The sequence below is a fragment of the Stigmatopora nigra genome, chromosome 18 (genome assembly GCF_051989575.1).
Source record: "Stigmatopora nigra isolate UIUO_SnigA chromosome 18, RoL_Snig_1.1, whole genome shotgun sequence".
Classification (NCBI taxonomy): Eukaryota; Metazoa; Chordata; class Actinopteri; order Syngnathiformes; family Syngnathidae; genus Stigmatopora; species Stigmatopora nigra.
Window position 1 is genome coordinate 11,740,148 of NC_135525.1, and position 16,035 is coordinate 11,756,182.

Here is a 16,035-nt window from a genome sequence, read left to right on the forward strand (position 1 = left end):
CAATGCTTTTTATTGTAGCTTTTATCCTCGTAAAATAGTGTCCCTAATGCCAACACCAATAGCCGAGATGGCTAAAATAATAAGCAGGTAGCCACACATTTAAAGGTTTAATGTTAGATAATTTTGAGAACAAAGCAGGACAAAATAAGAAGGACAACATTGAGATTTAAAATGTAGCTAGAAGAGTAACGGGGGGCTGCGGCTTGTGCTGCAAGAATCGGAGGAGACTGGCGGGCATGTCCAGCTGCTCCATTCGGTGGATCTTGTTGATCTTTCGCAGGTGTCTTCGCAACGCCAGTCGGCACTGGGAACTCAAGGCCTTGGGATTTCCTAAAAAAACAAAAAAAAGGGGGCATTTGCATCAGTCTCTAAATGTAGTAACAAGAATTATTCTAAATGGATCACGACAGGCAAATTTATTGGTTTGTATGTCTGAAACCCCCCCCAAAAAGTACTAAAATCTTTGGAGTCAAGGATAGTGAGAAAAAAGAAGACAGAAACAAAGATTTTGGCCCTGAGAGCATCTTACCTGGAAGTGAACCGTAAAGGTAAGACACTTAACATTTACTAAATGATACTTTCTCTATTGGCTGCACTTTATAGAGCTCTACTTATTAAGAATGTCTGATCCCAGAGCATCATTTTCAGGACTCGGGTAGAAAAAAAATATATATGTATATATATTGGGGTCTTTTAAACGTACTTTAAAGTGTTGATGCAGAACTGTGATTGATAGAGATTTTTACTCAAAGTTTTTTTTCTGGCGGCTGTGGCTAAAAGGAATCACCTCTCTCCTCCAGAAGCAGCTCCACGGCCTCATTCTGCTTGGTGGACTTCTCGATGATGAGCGTGGGGAGGTAGACGTTGGCGCCAAAGTCCACCAGCAGGCGGACGTACTCTGCGCCGCAGCCGTGCCTCAGGCACATCTCCAGGACCGTCTTGGGCTGCTTGACGGCCGCCAGCGCCCCGGCGTCGGCGCAGTTGTAGTCCGGGTCGGCGCCGTAGAGCAGCAGCAGCCGGAAGCACTCCAGGTGCCCGTAGACGGCCGCCAGGTAGAGCGGGCCGCCGGACACCCTGGCGCCGGAGGTCCACAGCGCCACCTTGCAGCGCGAGTCCACCTGGGCGCCGCGCTCCAGCAGCCGGGCCAGGATGTCGGCGTCGCCCTCGCGGGCCGCCGTCAGCACGGGCGAGCCGCCGTTGGCCGGGCTGCCGTCGGGGTCGGCGCCCGAGCGCAGGAGCGCGAGCACGCAGTCCAGGTACTTGCCGCGCACGGCGGCAAAGAGCGGCGTCTGGGCCTTGACGTCCGCCCGGTCCACCAGGGCGCCGTGGCTCAGCAGGACCCGCAGGCAGCCCAGGTGGCCCTTGGAGACGGCGGCGTGCAGCGGGGTGCCGGCCACGCCCCAGCCGCCCCGGCAGTTGATGACCTTCTTGTAGATTTCCTGGCACAGCATCTCATCCAGGAGTTTTTCATCGTTTTGCAACGCCGCTCGTCGAAGCCGGGAAATCTCGACGCTGCCTTCTTCTTCGCGCTTGCCCAGGAGGCGCATAGAACCCGCTGGAACAGGTACAGGTAAAAAAAAATGCACATTCTTTCAATTCATATCTCAGGTGGCCATCAGCTAGCTAATCATTCTAATATTGCCATGTCACGTGATCTGAACCTTCCAATATTTGATGAAATTGGGGGAAAAAACATCACGGCCAACCTTTAAATACATTTATTTCTAAAGTTTAAGAACACACAATACAAAAATTGAAGTAGATAGACAAATTAATACAACAAGAACGAATGAAAACATTAGGAAATTTCAATCATCTTGAGGCTAACAAACCTTAAGTCAGTGACTACTAATAGAGGAACAACCATCACTTCGACAAACAAATATAGTCAACATGAACAGTTTAAGACCGAGAAATAACGACGACTAAGCTGTTATATTGATCCTAAAATGACGCTAAGGTTAGCAGCTAATGTAAACATACAGTTAACGCCCACAAAGGATGGCAATCCACAGGGTGTCGACTATTTTTTCCCCCTAAAAAGCAATAACCCCGACTAAAAGAAAACGAAAAGCAAATGCCCTATTTTTAAATGTATTTTGTTGATGTTGATGTTTTTTTTACCTGCTCTCTTTCACTGTAGGCCGCCTGCTTTTTTTCTGTTTTTTTCTTCGTCGTTACCGACTTCCACTGCACGCTACTGCCCCTAGCTGTGCTTCGTGGTACATTTCTTTAATTGCCCTATTTAGAGAAATGCCATTATTGATTTGCTGTCTCACTTCTTTGCATATCAATATCATTACGAAGTGCCATTTAAGAGAAACGTTTTTTAAATCTTTGATAGACCTTTAAAGCCACAATGAACACGAAAGCACCCCTAAGAGCACAATTGTTACCATGGAGATGTGCTTAACCATCCCAGTTCAGCTTTGCTTTATCACCCTCTTCAACTTAATGCCTTTTCTCCCCAGGCAACAGCAATGGCATCTTTGCCACTTAAACCAGACCCCATTTCTTTCACATGTGCGTCACACGCTCTGGGATGGATTGGTGGATTCGTGATGAGGTTCAAATGACAGCACGTCAATGGAGGTGAAAACGCTCAAAAGCAAAATGTTCTCATAACATGCCCACTGATGATAATCGTGCACTACGTGTTGCATTGTGTGAGTGTTTTACAGCTGTCCAATGATTCCAGCGGGCCTCCCGTGTAGAGTCCACTTCTGTAGCGGTTGCCCAGAGACAAAGTAAAAGTCGCCCTGACGCCCCCAAAGAAGCATTTTCAACACCCCTCATTGTGAAATGGCTGTAGGAGGACGCGGGACGTTGGTAGAACATACTTTGGATTGAAGAGGACTGCTATTTTCCCACCTGAGCAACTGGACTGAACATGTAGAGGTGGTTTTCATGCTGTCTTTTGGCTACGGAGCAAATGACTAAAGTCATGGCCGTTCCACAGAAGCCAACATGGATGATTTTTTGGATGGTTTTCATCACCACAGCAGGAGGTAAGAAGTCTCTGACTGAACTTTAAAGATGACTTTCCGCTTTTTTTCCAATTTGAAAAGACCATCAATTATATTCATTTCTTTTAAAGGGTGCGGCGCCGCCAGCGCAGAAGTGGACCTCTGTCCCCTAGGCAGTCCCGTCCACCTGCCCAGCCTGCGATGCTTCTGGCTCTCGGAGAAGATCTCCGCCTGGTCCGAGGCGTCCTGTCAAGAGACTGCCGGAGGACGGATGGCGACTGCCGACACGTCGGACTTGCGACATTTTCTTCACCACTCCTTCTCCACGTGAGTCTTTGGCGCTCTGGAATGTTGCTTTTAAATGACTGTCCAACTCTGTGTTGGAGAAGAACTGTTTGGGTTTGGACTCAAGCGAGCCTAGGCGAAGACCCACCAGAGGACATCGAATTTCCCGAGACAGCAAGTCCCGCTTGGCCAGAGCAAGAAGAAATGTGTCGGCAGATGGCTTTGGGGACACCCGGCCAGTGGAGGATGAGCCCCTGTGTTCAGAAAGACCACGTTTTATGTCAAAACGACTTGAATGGTAAGATTGGACCATAGAAAATGACTTTGTCGCTTTCTGTACACCACTTTGAATGTGTCTGTTCCAGGGTCCTTAGCGGATCCAAACAGTTTTGTGGTGGGCGTGCTTCTAATGACAGGCATCTACCAGCGGGTCCAGATGGACACCTTAGCCACGGTCCCTCATAGTGAACAACCTGCGGTGGAGGTCCGTCCGTCCATCAATTGTCCAGGTTCGCAAACGTGCAATATTGTTGACCGTTTCCACTTCCTAGACGCAGTTGTTCCCCGGCTTGTGGTTCAGTCACGCCGGTCAGCTGACCTCAGTGGAAATGGTGGTCCAGGCCAGCTCCACCTGGTCCCTGGCTCGACTCCAAATCCTTCGACCCTACTGTCGTCCTAAATTTCACTTGGTCCCACCAGGTACCCCAACGTTTCCCCCTTTTTCCATCCGGGGCGACGTCCTCCATTTTCTCTCCTTCAGGTTGCAGCTCGCTGATGAACGCCTTCAGCCGCTGCTCTCCGACGCCGCTGTGCAACACCACGGGCGGCTGCGGCGCCGGCCGCTACTGGTGTCCCTTCCTGGAAACTTGCCTTCCCGCCAGCCATCCCTGTTCGCCGTACGTGGCGGCGGCCAGGGGGCGCGGCTTCGTTTTGCCGCCCAGGTACCCCGCTTTGGCCCCTTGGTATCACCTGGTGGCCGACGTACCGCTGAAAATAAGCGCCCACTCGCAACTGCGGACTTTGACGGTGAGTCGTGAACATTTCTCAATTGCTTACGAACCGGTTGACGTCAACTTGATCCTCGCCGCAGGTTGTTCTTCCCGTGGGAGCCGTGGGCGTGTACCCCGACGATATCGTGGCCGTTCAACACAGCCGCCCGCCCGGAAGCTTCCTGCACTGCCTCGCCGGCCAAGCGTCTCTGGACTCTCCGTGGCGACAGAGTTACCTGTCCCTGGGTGGGACGGCGCCGGAGGGAGGGCTGGCTTTCCAGCCCAGAGGGGACGACTGGGTGGACGGGGTGGTCTGCGATCTCAGACTGCTCTACGAGCGCACTCTTCACGGAGGTACCGAGCATCAGAGCGTTTGGGAATCCACCACGCCGTCCTCCCCCAATGTGCGGTCCACCTTTGGGCCGGATGTGGTCCATCCTCCTTTGGATGAGAAGAACCAGATTGACATACAAGTGGTGGAGAAGATGAGCTGCCCCAACGAGTCGGCTCCAAGTCCCGTCTCGGACTTCAGCCTTCAAATGAAACAACCCTACAGCGTGGTCCGAGAAGAAACTTTAATTGCCGCAACAGGCGGCGATGCGACCAGCGCCAACTTCTACTGGACGGTGGACGCTTTGGTCCCCAGGCAGCAAGGATCCCGGACATTCCGATTTGTTTTCCTTAAAGCCGGACAGTACCGCGTCAGATGCGTCGCCCAGAACTCGCTGGGCGAAAGGGAGGCTGTGATCCTAGTCCAGGTCTTTGAAAGAATCCAAGGCCTTCGCATAGACTGTCCCAGATGGCAAAATCTGACCTACTTGGCCACCCACGAGGAGGTGGTTATGGTGGCCTCCGTGGCCAAAGGATCCAACGTGACTTACGCGTGGCTCCTTCGCCAAGACGCCACGAAGGATCCCGTCACGGCCGAGGGAGAACGTTTTCAGTTCTTGCCCCAGACTCCCGGCAGGTTTACCATTCAAGTCATCGCCTCCAACGCTTTGGGCCAGACCGCCAGCGTTGCTTCGGTCTTGGCCGTGGAACCGGTAACCGGTGTGCACGTCACCACGCCCAAAGATACCACGGCCTCGGGCCAGTTGTTCAACCTCTCGGTGCGGGTTTCTACCGGTTCCGACCTGAGGTACTTTTGGTTTGTGGACGACCAACTTCCAGCCCTCGAGACCGAGACCCCTTTTCTTCTTCACGGATTCACGAGTGTCGGCGAGCATTCGATCAAGGTTGTGGTCCAGAACGGAGTCAGTCAGTGTGAGGATACTCAGATTTTGAAGGTCCAAGAGGAGATAGAAGAGGTGGACTTTACTATGGACGACCAGGCACCTCCCTTTCACGCCAGTACGAATGCGGCGGTGTCGTTCCGAGGGTTTGTGGGCAAAGGCAGTGATCCGCATTGGGAGTGGAAGATTACCACCGTCTTTTGCTCGACCAACCGCAGCTGCACGTACACGTTCCCCCTAGAAGGCATTTACACGGTGTCTATGAATGTCTCCAACGCCATCAGCTGGCAGGAAGCCAGGCACAACTTGACCGTCCAGGATGCCATTGAAGGCCTCAACCTCAACGTTAGCCAGCGGATTCTCTGCACTCTGCAAGAAGTCACTTTCACGCCATCCATCATTAAAGGAAGCCATGCCACCTTTGTTTTGACCTTTGAAAGAGAAGATTGGTCGCAGACCCACCTCGTTGTCAACGGATCGTTTGCCACGTCAACGCTTCCGGCGGGGATGTATCGAGTGAAACTGACCGCTCGAAATCAAGTGAGCAGTGCGCAGATATCCACCCAAGTTCAAATCCTGGAGAACATCAAAAGCCTGCGACTGATTAGCCCCGCCCAGAAAGCCGTGGAGGCCCTGCGGGAGGCTCGTTTTATGGCGGACGGTCCAAATGGCCTCCAGGTCAACTACACCTGGATATTTGGCTTCCAAGACACAAAAACTCTGAGGCTCACGGGTAAGGAAGTGGGCTACACTCCGCCAGCCAATGGCTCCTTGTCGGTGACGGTCCTCGCCAGCAACGGGATCTGCTCCAAGGCGCTCAACCAGACTCTGATGGTGGAAACGCCCGTTGGGGAGGTTCAGATCTGGCACCAGACACCCGTATTTTCTGGACACCCCGTGAGAATCTCCGCCAAAGTGGACGGAGGGAGCCGGCTGAGATATGCTTGGACTTTTGAGAATTCCATCAAAGAGCAGAGCGCAGACCTCAGTTGGGTCAATCACACCTTCGCCAAAGCCGGCGTTTACCCGGTGAGCGTCCACGTCTCCAACAAAGTCAGCCAAGCGTCGGCAGAGCGGCAAGTCGAGGTGGAGGATTTGCGGTGTTCCGGCCCGGAAGCGGTCCTGATTCAGAGCCGGCCCACCGTCTTCAGATCCAGAGTCAACTTCTTTGAAGCCAGCGTCAACACCAACTGCTCCGTCTACAAGATCACGTACCAGTGGGAGATGTCCCGAGCATCCGATTGCGAGAACACGGAACTCGACCAGAACAGAGTCCTTCTCCAGAGCACCATGTCGCCTTTACTCCGGCTCCCAAGGCGTTCTCTGGACGTGGGGCGCTACTGCCTGTCGTTTACCGTCACGTTTCTGGGAACGCCTTTGTTGGCGCAACGGAAAACCCGAGTCCAAGTCGTCGGCTCGCCACTATTGGCCGTCATCAAGGGAGGCTCGCGTCGACTCTGGCCCGCCGGGCGCGATCTCCTCCTGGACGGAGGTGGATCTCGGGACCCTGACGCAAAACCCGGAGTTGAGGATATTTTGGAGTATTACTGGACCTTCCGGATAGAGGTTCGTAGATCTCGACCTACTTTCAATTGTTTGAAAATTGTGCCGATCTGAGCATCTTGATCTGAATTTTCAGAATATCACAATCCCCCTGGAGAGCAAGACCAGCACGGTGACGGTAGCCAGCAAACAGTTGAATCCCGACACCACGTACACCTTCACCCTGTTGATAAAGAAAGCAGGAAGGACGCCGGCTTTCTCCACACAGACGGTGAGCGTTCGCGGGTGGATCCCATTTGTGACTTCAAACCTTCCGATTGATTGTAGGTCACCGTGAGTCAAACGGCCCAACTTGCCGTTCTTGTGGAGTGCGCATCCTGTCCGGACTCCATTCCCACCGTCCTGACCGGTCATTGTGGAGAGTGTGACGATCAAGCTCAGGTATGTTCACTGAAATTCGATGAGTTAACATAACATAGTTTAGTAGAAAGTCGGCCAATGTCTGAAGACGTTGGCTTACAAAAAGCTTCAAAATGAATCATGTCCTGACTCTCCAGTACAACTGGAGCGCTGAAGACGAATCGGGTGCGGCCGTGGACCTGGACCGTTTAGCCGGTGCCACGGGACAACGCTCATCCAAATTGGAGCTGCGTTCCGACGCGGTGCCGCCCGGCAGGACGTATACCTTCACTCTCAACGTGAGCGTGCCCGATAGCGGGAAGTGGGGCAGCGCCAGTCACGCCGTTACCACCAATAAGCCGCCTTCTGGCGGCCTGTGTGAATTGAAGCGGGACGCCAACGTTCACCCGCTGGGGGCTGCGGTCACCTACACGTGCTCAGGTAACGGCGCCGTGCTCGCCGCTACGTAGCCAAGGTCACGGAGACGTTTTCGTCACTGGTTTCCCGCAGGTTGGAAAGACGAGGACGAGACATCCTCGGAGCTCATCTACACTTTGCGGGTCGCGCCGTGCCACCCGATGGCGTGCCCCGTTCTCACCCTGTACAAGTAAGTCAATCCGCATTTTGTTTAGAAACGAAGACTTGAAATTCCTTTCCCAAGGGGCACCCGATCCACGTTCCACACTTTGATTCCGGTGGGAACTCCCCTGCCGGGACAAAGTCATTCCCTGGTCACCGTCACGTTGCTGGTAGAAGACGGTCTGGGGTCAAGTGCGCTTGCCCTCAACAGGTGAAATGGGGTGACCCTGGGGCTCTGGCGGCTAGCGTTCACCGTTGGCTTCATTTTTCAGAACTCTGAGAGTTCCCACTGGAGCCACTGGGAGCCAATCCAAGAGCCAGATGGAAATGTGGGCGTCGATTAAACATGGAAACCCTCAACAAATGATCCCTTTTTCCATTGCTCTCACCAGTCAGCTCAATCAGGTATCATTTATCTTTGGGACTTTCTACTTGTGACGGACCCCATCGTGGGCGCTTGACCTTTACGTTGGATCCGCAGATGGATTCTGGGCCAAGTGACAGTGATCTGAAAATGAAGAGGCAGATAAGAGAAAACGTGACCAAAGCTTTGGCGTCCCTTCCAATTTTCTCCCTGTTGGACGTGGATCAGATCAGCTCGGCGCTCGCCATGTCCACTGTAAGCTTATTATTCGAAATAATGAAGACCAAACTACAGAACTGTTTGTTTATTCAAAGCCACCGCGCTCTTTTCAAGGCTAATCATGTGTCCCCCTTTTCTGTTGCCCAGGCCGTTCCTGTGGAATTAACATGTATCGACTGTCAGGAAAAAGTCCTGGAAGCCGTTCAGAAGATGATTGACGTGATCCAGGAACAGGAAGCTTCCGGTAATGCTGATGTTTCAGTCTTCGACATTGGGAAGAACATCGTTGGCATTGTGGGTACGTTGTGCGTTCACTTTATCATAGACATCTTGTGTGATTCTTATTCCCCTCAGCTCAACGTTCATTTTTGTTGGCAGGTAGCTCTTTGGCGGCGACTTCGTCTTTGTCCGCCATGGCCTCAAGCTCAGGGCAGAACCGCTCCAGAACCCTGCGGGCCGCCACGTCGGTCACCTTGTCGGCAATCGGCCGCGTGGGGGCCTTGATGCGCTCCCTGGCGCTTTGGCCCCGTCCCGGCGGGGCGCGATTGACCTTCGCCACCCCTCACATCCACACGGCCGCTTTTTACGGAGACCCCGCCGACCTTCTCTGCTCCGATGGCCGGGATGGAACTTCCCAAGATCCCTCGCCGAGTCCAGCGTGTTCCTTCAGCATCCCTGGCCCGCTGACCGCTCACCTGAAGAGCCGGCGCTCAGAAGTGGTGCAGGTGCTCTTAGGTCTGGACGAGTCTCACTCTCTGCTGGCCGCCGCCGACCCTCCCATCTCCACCTCGGTGGTCGCCATGGAGATCAGCGGCCCTCGGGGAGAGCCCGTGGCGGTCCGAGATCTGGAGAAGGAGCAGGCCATCCGCGTCACCCTGCACAGCAAACTTCCGGCCGAGAGGAAGGACGCGGCGGATGAAGGCGTGGAGGGCGAGTGTCTGGCCGTGACGCTTCCACCGGACGGACGGCTGAATTTCACAGTAAAAGCTGTGGGTGGCCTGGATGAAAATACCGGTTTATACATGTCCTACAACTTCAGCCTCTTGCCAGGTAAAGAAATATCTTTGTTTTCATCCCATATACTGGAGCCACACACAGAAAGTGGTTTGTTGGTTTATCACAATTTGCTGCTAACAAATTGAATCCTATCCTCCATATTCAGGAACGACCTCCAAGGCTTTGGGCCTCGTCAAGATGGAGATGAGCAGCGGGTCGCGGGATTCCCTCGTGAAGGAGTGGTCGCTGGATCTTTCCCCTCTGGCCACCTTCACGGAGAAAACCGTATTTCTATCTCCACTGTGAGTAGACTTGCAAGACCCATTGGGACCTCCTTATACATTTTTCTCCTCCCCTTCCAGTTTAAATGGGACGGAGAAGGTCCTATCCATTAGCCTGGCCTGGTCGGTGGCAGAGGGGGGCCCCGTGGGCGCCACCTTGTGTCCCTTCAGCTCTCTGTGCCGCTACTACGACGTGGAGGAGGGGGCCTGGAGTAGCCGAGGTCTCAAGCCCCTGGAGGACACCACGCTCCAAACCGTGCACTGCCTGACGCGACATCTCACCATGTTCGGGGCCACTCTCTTTGTTCACCCTGGCGCTGTCGTCCTCCTGCCGCCCGTATGTCGCCAAGTTTGGTTAAAATGAGTCCTTTAGCAAGCAAAGGACAGGATTTTTCTTGTCTTTCCAGGCAGGTGGTCCACTTAACGCACTGGCGGGAATGGTGTGTGCCGTCCTGATCCTGATCCACCTGCTGCTCGGGCTCATCGCCCACAAACTGGACCACCTGGACGGCCTGAGACTGGGCCAAGTGCCGCTGTGTGGCCGGGCGGGGTTGTACCACTACAGGATACTGGTCAAGACCGGCTGGAGGCGAGGGGCAGGTCAGCCCAGCGCCAACGGACAAAAAAAACGTGGATCTCTCGGTGGTGACCTGGCGAAACTCTGTCTTAAGGCACCACGGCGCACGTGGGCATGGCTTTGTACGGCGCCAACAAGAGCGGCTCCCGCCACCTGCGTAGGGAGGGGGCTTTTGGACGCGGCGGCCTGGACCAATTCCACGTGGAGACGGACGACAACCTGGGAGAAGTTTGGAAAATTCGCATCTGGCACGACAACACGGGTACGTCTTAAGACGTCATCCGTTTCCTGGCATTTTTCCCCCCAATGTGTCGCCATCCATTCTAGGCTTGGATCCGTCCTGGTACCTTCAGCACGTGGTGGTTTGGGACCCCGTGACGGACCACATGTTCTTCTTCCTGGTGGACGACTGGCTGTCGGCGGAGAACGCAACGAACGGCACATTGGAGAGAGAAATCCTGGCCTCGTGTAAGTTTCCTCCTTCCTTTTGGCAAAAGTGGCGGCACGGTGACTGACCCTAAGCCGAACCCGACCCCAGGTCCCAAAGACCTTTCCCGCTTTGGGCGAATTCTGTCCTCCCAGTTGCTTTTTGGAATAGCCGAGCGCCACCTGTGGCTCTCGCTGTGGCGACGGCCCAACGGCGCCCTTTTTACCAGAGCGCAGAGGGTCACCTGCGCCGCCCTCACGCTGCACCTGTACCTGGCATCCGCCGCTCTTTGGTACGGCGCCGTCGGTTCCCGCGAGCACCAGTAAGGACGAAATAGCCGCAATCTGGTTTCTAGGGATTCCTCTACGGCTTGTGAGGTGACCGCTCTCTGATTTGTTTCTCCCAGGGCGCCGGTGTCTGCCCAAATGCCGCTCAACGTGGAAACGCTGGCAGTGGGAATGGTGCTTTCGACTCTCTTCTTCCCCCTCCAGTGTCTGATCTGCTTTTTGTTCAGAAAAGTACACACTCAGGTAGGATGATGTCATATTCAAGGCACAAATGAAAATGAATGAAAACAAAAATATACAAGAGCTGGAAGCTGGATGGCCTCGCTTCTGTTAGACTGCCCCGAAGCAGCTGTGGCTACCAGATTAGCTCGGCGCCATCTTGTGCAATGATTTTTTTTTAACAGGAAAGCGTGGAAATGTCAGTCCCGCCTTCACCCGTTTGTTATTCCGTGGAGATGGACGTCTTCCTCGGCCAGTCGGAGCTGGCCGCGCCATCTTTCCTCTCCCTGTCTGGAACCTCCGGCCCGTACCGAGACGGTCCCTCGTCGGTGAGAAAACACTTTTGCTCCGCTCAAACTCTTCACATTTTCACGACGACTTTCCCGCAGCTGGCGGAGAGCAAAGCCGTGGTGGACTCCAGCATTTTGGACTTTTGGGCGGCTTCCGGTTTGGTACCCAAAACGGAGATGTCGTCTTCCCGGGCGTCCTGCGACAGCCTCCTCCAAGACCCCCGCGAAGCTTCCCTGGCCTCTTGCACACGCCAACTGCGGAGGAAAAGGGCTCGCAAGCAGCTGCATCTGACGCCGCCATCCTCTTCTGCCGCCCTTCTTCCTCCCTTTCGAATGGACCATATGGACCAGGACTTTCCTGGTGGAGGAGAACGGGATATGGCCACTCCACGCCGGGCTACTAACTGCAGTCTGGACCCCTTTTTGACCCTTTCCGGTAAGAAAATGACCGATTTGTTCTACAGTAATCCCTGGATTGTCACGGTTAATGTAGACCGGACAAAGCCGCGATATTTGACTGTAATTCCGAGAGAAGAATGGCTCAATAATGGAATTATTTTAGAGGAAAACCTGCTGATGTCAATAGAAGAATCGAGCCAGGACACGCGCCATTTCAGCAAAAACAACTCGGACAGCGGTCGGGACTCGCCGACAACCACCTCATCGTTTTCAAACACGTAAGATCGACGTCCGTCTGGCTGTTCTCGGGTAAATTGCTAATTGTATTATTCCATTTGACTAATTATTCTTAGCCAGAGCACCTCTTGCGGCGGTTGGTCGGAAGACGCCGACGATAAAAACCCACACGGGGAGCAAGAGTTGCTCAAGTTGGAGTCTCAATCGGGTCCTTCGCTCTACAGATGTCCATCCGTCCTGTCCTTGGATTCGGTGGCTAGTACCTTCCTGCCGAGTCCTTCTCCAGACTTGACTAGATGTTCCTCCACCACACGCATCGGTATTGTTTGTGGCAAATGAAATGTTGGTGGGAAAAAAAACAAAGTATGTTTCCCTGTTTCCGTAGGAATCGCACGAGGTCGTCCCGGCCGACTCTTTCCGTCCTGGGCCTTGCGTGTCATCTACCCGCTGGTGGCGGCGTCCATCGGAGCCTGCCTCGCCGTGGTGGGAATCTACGCCAGCCTCTTCTCCAGAAACGTGCTCCTCACGTGGCTGGCGTCGGTGCTCTCCGCGTTCCTCACCTCGGCTCTTTTGCTGGAACCTCTCAAGGTGAGGTCCGAGGCGCCACCGTACGTCCAACGGTCTTCCCGAGAGCTTTAGCGGATGTCGTCTTCGTCTCAGGTGTGCCTTCAAGCCTTGATTTACACGCTGGTTTGGCGACCCGTGGACCCGGAGGTCGAGGAGCAACTGGCCCGGGAGACATCGGTGGCCAGGAACTTTGGGGAACGGGGCGAGAAGGTTCGCCCGCCCTGCGGCTACGGATTGCTGCAAGCCAAGGAGGAGGCTCGGAAAGTTCGAGCGCTGACCTCGCTCATGAAGGTGACCACCAGTACAGACACACCTCTATGAACCATTCATCTCTAAATGGCCTTTTTGTGTTGTTGTTGTTGTTTTGAAGCACTGCGTTTTGCAGCTCCTCTTTCTGTTGCTGGTGCTGATGGTCAACTACCAGGACGGCGTGGAAAGGAGCCAGGGAAGACCTTTGCATTCCGCCGTGAGACGGCAGCTTCAAAACGCCACTTTTGATGCCCCCCAGCTAACATCTATTAGAAGGTGAGCATATTGCACTAAACACCAATAGTAGCGTTGCACCATTAGAAATTTTTGGCTAACGTAGCTAACCCGATAGCCAACAGTACGTTTTCTCAATATACTCTTGTATGTTTCCAGCTGCTTGGATGCAGAGCGTTGGATCAGCAAGACCTTGGCGACGTACCTACACCAAAGTTCTTGGCTCCACCTGGTGGGGTCGCCGCGGCTCCGGCACCCCCACGCGCAGGTCCTCCTGGGAAACGACGGCGTCCTCCAAGACCTCGTCACGGAAAACTTTTGCCCTGTGCGGTAAGTCGATTCCAAAATGGCTCGAATGTTCGGAATTCAAGCGACTCACGGGTTCCTTTTTGGTCAGGCCCAAAAGCCTTTCTTTGGATTTCACGCAGTTCCACAAAGAGTCGGCTTTATTTCTGTGCGTGAGCGTCCAGTTGGATTGGACAACGAGAGTCACTTCATCTCTTTCCATTTCCCCGTTCTTCATCCCATGGCCACGCCAAGGCCTGGACCTCCAGCTGGTCCTCATGGTAATTAGTAAGTTTAGCCAACGGAATCTGGTACCCGTTGGAACACGCTGTGGCCTCTTGGACAGGTTTTCCTCCTGGGTTCCGCCGTGGCCATCTCGTTGGGGGAATTGCGGACGGCGTCCCGCATGCGTTCTCGATATCCACGTCAAGGCAAAAGCTGGCTGCAGCTCCTGCTGGCCGCGTTATCTCTGGCGGCGAGTGTGCTACACTTCATGTTTCTCTTTAAGGCTGCTTCCTGTCTTTCCCAGGTAAATGCAGAAGAACACACTCGCAAGTATTCCTGTCCGCCATCCAGTTTCTAATTGTTTTGTCTCTCTTCTACATACACAAATGATGACTTAGCTGAGGTCCCAACCCGACAGCTTCATCCACTTCCACGGCGCCGCCGCACTGACTGGGATGTCTTCTCAGTGTGCGGCACTCTTGCTCACCCTTCTGGTCTTGAAGGTAAGTGAAGACCACAAATAGCATCAACTTGCGCACTCCCATTTCCCGCTGATCTCCATTTTTCCAGCTTTTAGGAACCCTGAGATTTGTGCGAAGATGGGTGGTGATCATCAGAGTCCTGAACCGGGCCAAGAAGGAGTTGTGGGCCTCAGCTTTCCTCTTGCTGCTGCTCTTTCTCTTCACTACTCATCTCGGAACTACGGTAGGGAAAAATGGTCAGGTTGATTTCAAAAAAGAACCGAATTTGACATCTCTACTCTGGTTTCAGCTTTTCTCTCAGTCCGTGGAAGATTTTTCACCCAGGCAGAATCTCTTGGTGCCTTTTATGTGGCTTTTGCGTGGGCGCTTTGGCCTCCAAAGACTGTGCCGGGTCCACCCTGTCTTGGGTCCCTTTTATGGACTTCTGCTCACGGGTGCGGGGGTCTGGCTGTTGGCCAGACTCACGGGAGTCATTCTTATTCATGCGTACAGGTAAGGCCACGCCCCCTTTTTCAACCACTACTGACAATGAACTAAAATGAATGGTATCAGGTGCCCAGACGGACTTTGCTTTCCCCGGTTTTATCCTTTTTAGAACTGAGAAAGCAGACATTTATCGGCCGACGACGGAACCGCGGGACTACGAAATGGTGGAGTTCTTCATCAAGAGACTCAAACTGTGGATTGGACTCACCAAAGCTAAAGAGGTGAGGGCAAAAACATTGGTGGACTATTGCTACTTCAGGCAGCAAATTGCTGCTAAAGATGCTAGCTATGCGTCCAGACAGGTATTATAGTAAAATGGATGGATGGAAGTTTTATTTTAGTTTTTTCCCCTCTGTTCCAGTTCAGGCACAGGGTGAAGTTTGAAGGCATGGAGGTTCCTCCTTCCCGAGCCTCCCAGGAATCCCGTCTCTCTACGGACTACTCCCCCCTTCCGTCCTCGCCGTCTTCCTTCTCGTCTCCACGCCCCCCGTCGTCGTCCCTCTCCGTCCTGTCCGAGGACTCCACGCTGTCCGACCAGGTCTTTGACGTCCAACCTTTCCTGGAGCGCCTGCTGCCGTGCGTCAACGCCGCGCTATCTCGATTTGATCGGGTGGCCCGGGTCACCGAGGAAGTTTACGATCTGGAAACGGGACTTGAAGATTTTCTGCGCAAAAGAAAGCAAAGTAAGACGGCACGGAAGGAGAAGTGCCGCCAGGACGTCGCCGCCAAAGCGAAGGAGGGCGACGGGAAGACTCTGGTTGAAGTCAGACGCAGGAGGGCCGGACTGCTTTACGCCAACCCGCAAAAAACTCCCTCCTCCGCCCTTCCCATCATCACGCCTCCTTCCGCCATCTCCTTTCCGCGTACACGGAGCTCTCGCTCCGAATCGGAGTCACTCCATCTCAAGCGCGATACGTTTGGCGAGGCCGTGGAGGCGGCAGATCCCACGGGCTCGCGCCCCGTGCGTTCTCCCGCCTTCCTGAGTTTCCCCAAGAGGAGAGCGTGGCATTCTGGGAGTTCCCATTCCGCCGACGCGGCTCAAAGGTTGTGGCTCAAACAATGCGGCAATCTGGCTCTGGCTTTCATCAGACCGAATAGCGAAGAGGCCGCCAGCAGACGTGTCAGCGACGGGGCGCCCAAAAAGAGGAAGGCTTGGATCGCTGAAGGGCCTGGCTAGATTTTTCATGTTAAAGAACAAAGAGGGTCAAAATAGCAGACTCCTATAGGTTGTCAAACACAAGATATTTCTTTTTGACCC

General features: G+C 53.8%; 2 protein-coding genes across 3 annotated transcripts; one reads left to right on the top strand and one right to left on the bottom strand.

Moving 5' to 3' along the window:
* Window positions 1-94: 94 nt before the first annotated feature.
* On the bottom strand, window positions 95-2,234 carry LOC144211584 (ankyrin repeat and SOCS box protein 12-like). 2 transcript variants are annotated; one of them, XM_077738942.1, is made up of 3 exons: window positions 2,125-2,234; window positions 788-1,555; window positions 95-330 (listed from the first exon to the last, which is right to left on the bottom strand). In XM_077738942.1, the coding sequence occupies exons 2-3, from the start codon at window positions 1,545-1,547 to the stop codon at window positions 167-169; spliced, it is 924 nt and encodes a 307-aa protein (XP_077595068.1). In that variant the 5' UTR covers window positions 1,548-1,555; window positions 2,125-2,234; the 3' UTR covers window positions 95-166. The 2 variants fall into 2 exon arrangements, with proteins under 2 accessions (XP_077595068.1, XP_077595069.1); XM_077738943.1 differs by lacking the exon at window positions 2,125-2,234 and adding an exon at window positions 1,984-2,119.
* Window positions 2,235-2,860: 626 nt separating this feature from the next.
* Window positions 2,861-16,004, top strand: pkd1b (polycystic kidney disease 1b). The gene is made up of 38 exons (XM_077739585.1): window positions 2,861-3,008; window positions 3,098-3,293; window positions 3,356-3,549; window positions 3,617-3,735; window positions 3,803-3,950; window positions 4,012-4,277; window positions 4,342-7,038; window positions 7,112-7,246; window positions 7,303-7,416; window positions 7,533-7,815; window positions 7,885-7,981; window positions 8,036-8,164; window positions 8,226-8,358; window positions 8,435-8,572; window positions 8,684-8,834; window positions 8,915-9,586; window positions 9,699-9,834; window positions 9,985-10,150; window positions 10,221-10,413; window positions 10,485-10,652; window positions 10,718-10,858; window positions 10,929-11,139; window positions 11,224-11,347; window positions 11,509-11,652; window positions 11,713-12,049; window positions 12,176-12,290; window positions 12,366-12,568; window positions 12,635-12,837; window positions 12,910-13,107; window positions 13,187-13,341; window positions 13,459-13,629; window positions 13,697-13,865; window positions 13,931-14,113; window positions 14,208-14,312; window positions 14,380-14,514; window positions 14,581-14,783; window positions 14,887-14,998; window positions 15,139-16,004. Exons 1-38 carry the CDS (start codon window positions 2,933-2,935, stop codon window positions 15,952-15,954), a joined length of 9,936 nt encoding a protein of 3,311 aa, XP_077595711.1. The 5' UTR covers window positions 2,861-2,932; the 3' UTR covers window positions 15,955-16,004.
* Window positions 16,005-16,035: the final 31 nt, after the last annotated feature.

Bases quoted from the DNA above. Each gene is read 5' to 3' on its own strand.
- LOC144211584 (XM_077738942.1), bottom strand. From the start codon at position 1,547: ATGCGCCTCCTGGGCAAGCGCGAAGAAGAAGGCAGCGTCGAGATTTCC. The intron at 331-787 runs GTGATTCCTTTT...TTGTTTTTTTAG, and splicing joins GCTGCTTCTGGAGGAGAGAG to GAAATCCCAAGGCCTTGAGT.
- pkd1b (XM_077739585.1), top strand. From the start codon at position 2,933: ATGACTAAAGTCATGGCCGTTCCACAGAAGCCAACATGGATGATTTTT. The intron at 10,653-10,717 runs GTACGTCTTAAG...CATCCATTCTAG, and splicing joins CATCTGGCACGACAACACGG to GCTTGGATCCGTCCTGGTAC. The intron at 13,630-13,696 runs GTAAGTCGATTC...CTTTTTGGTCAG, and splicing joins GAAAACTTTTGCCCTGTGCG to GCCCAAAAGCCTTTCTTTGG.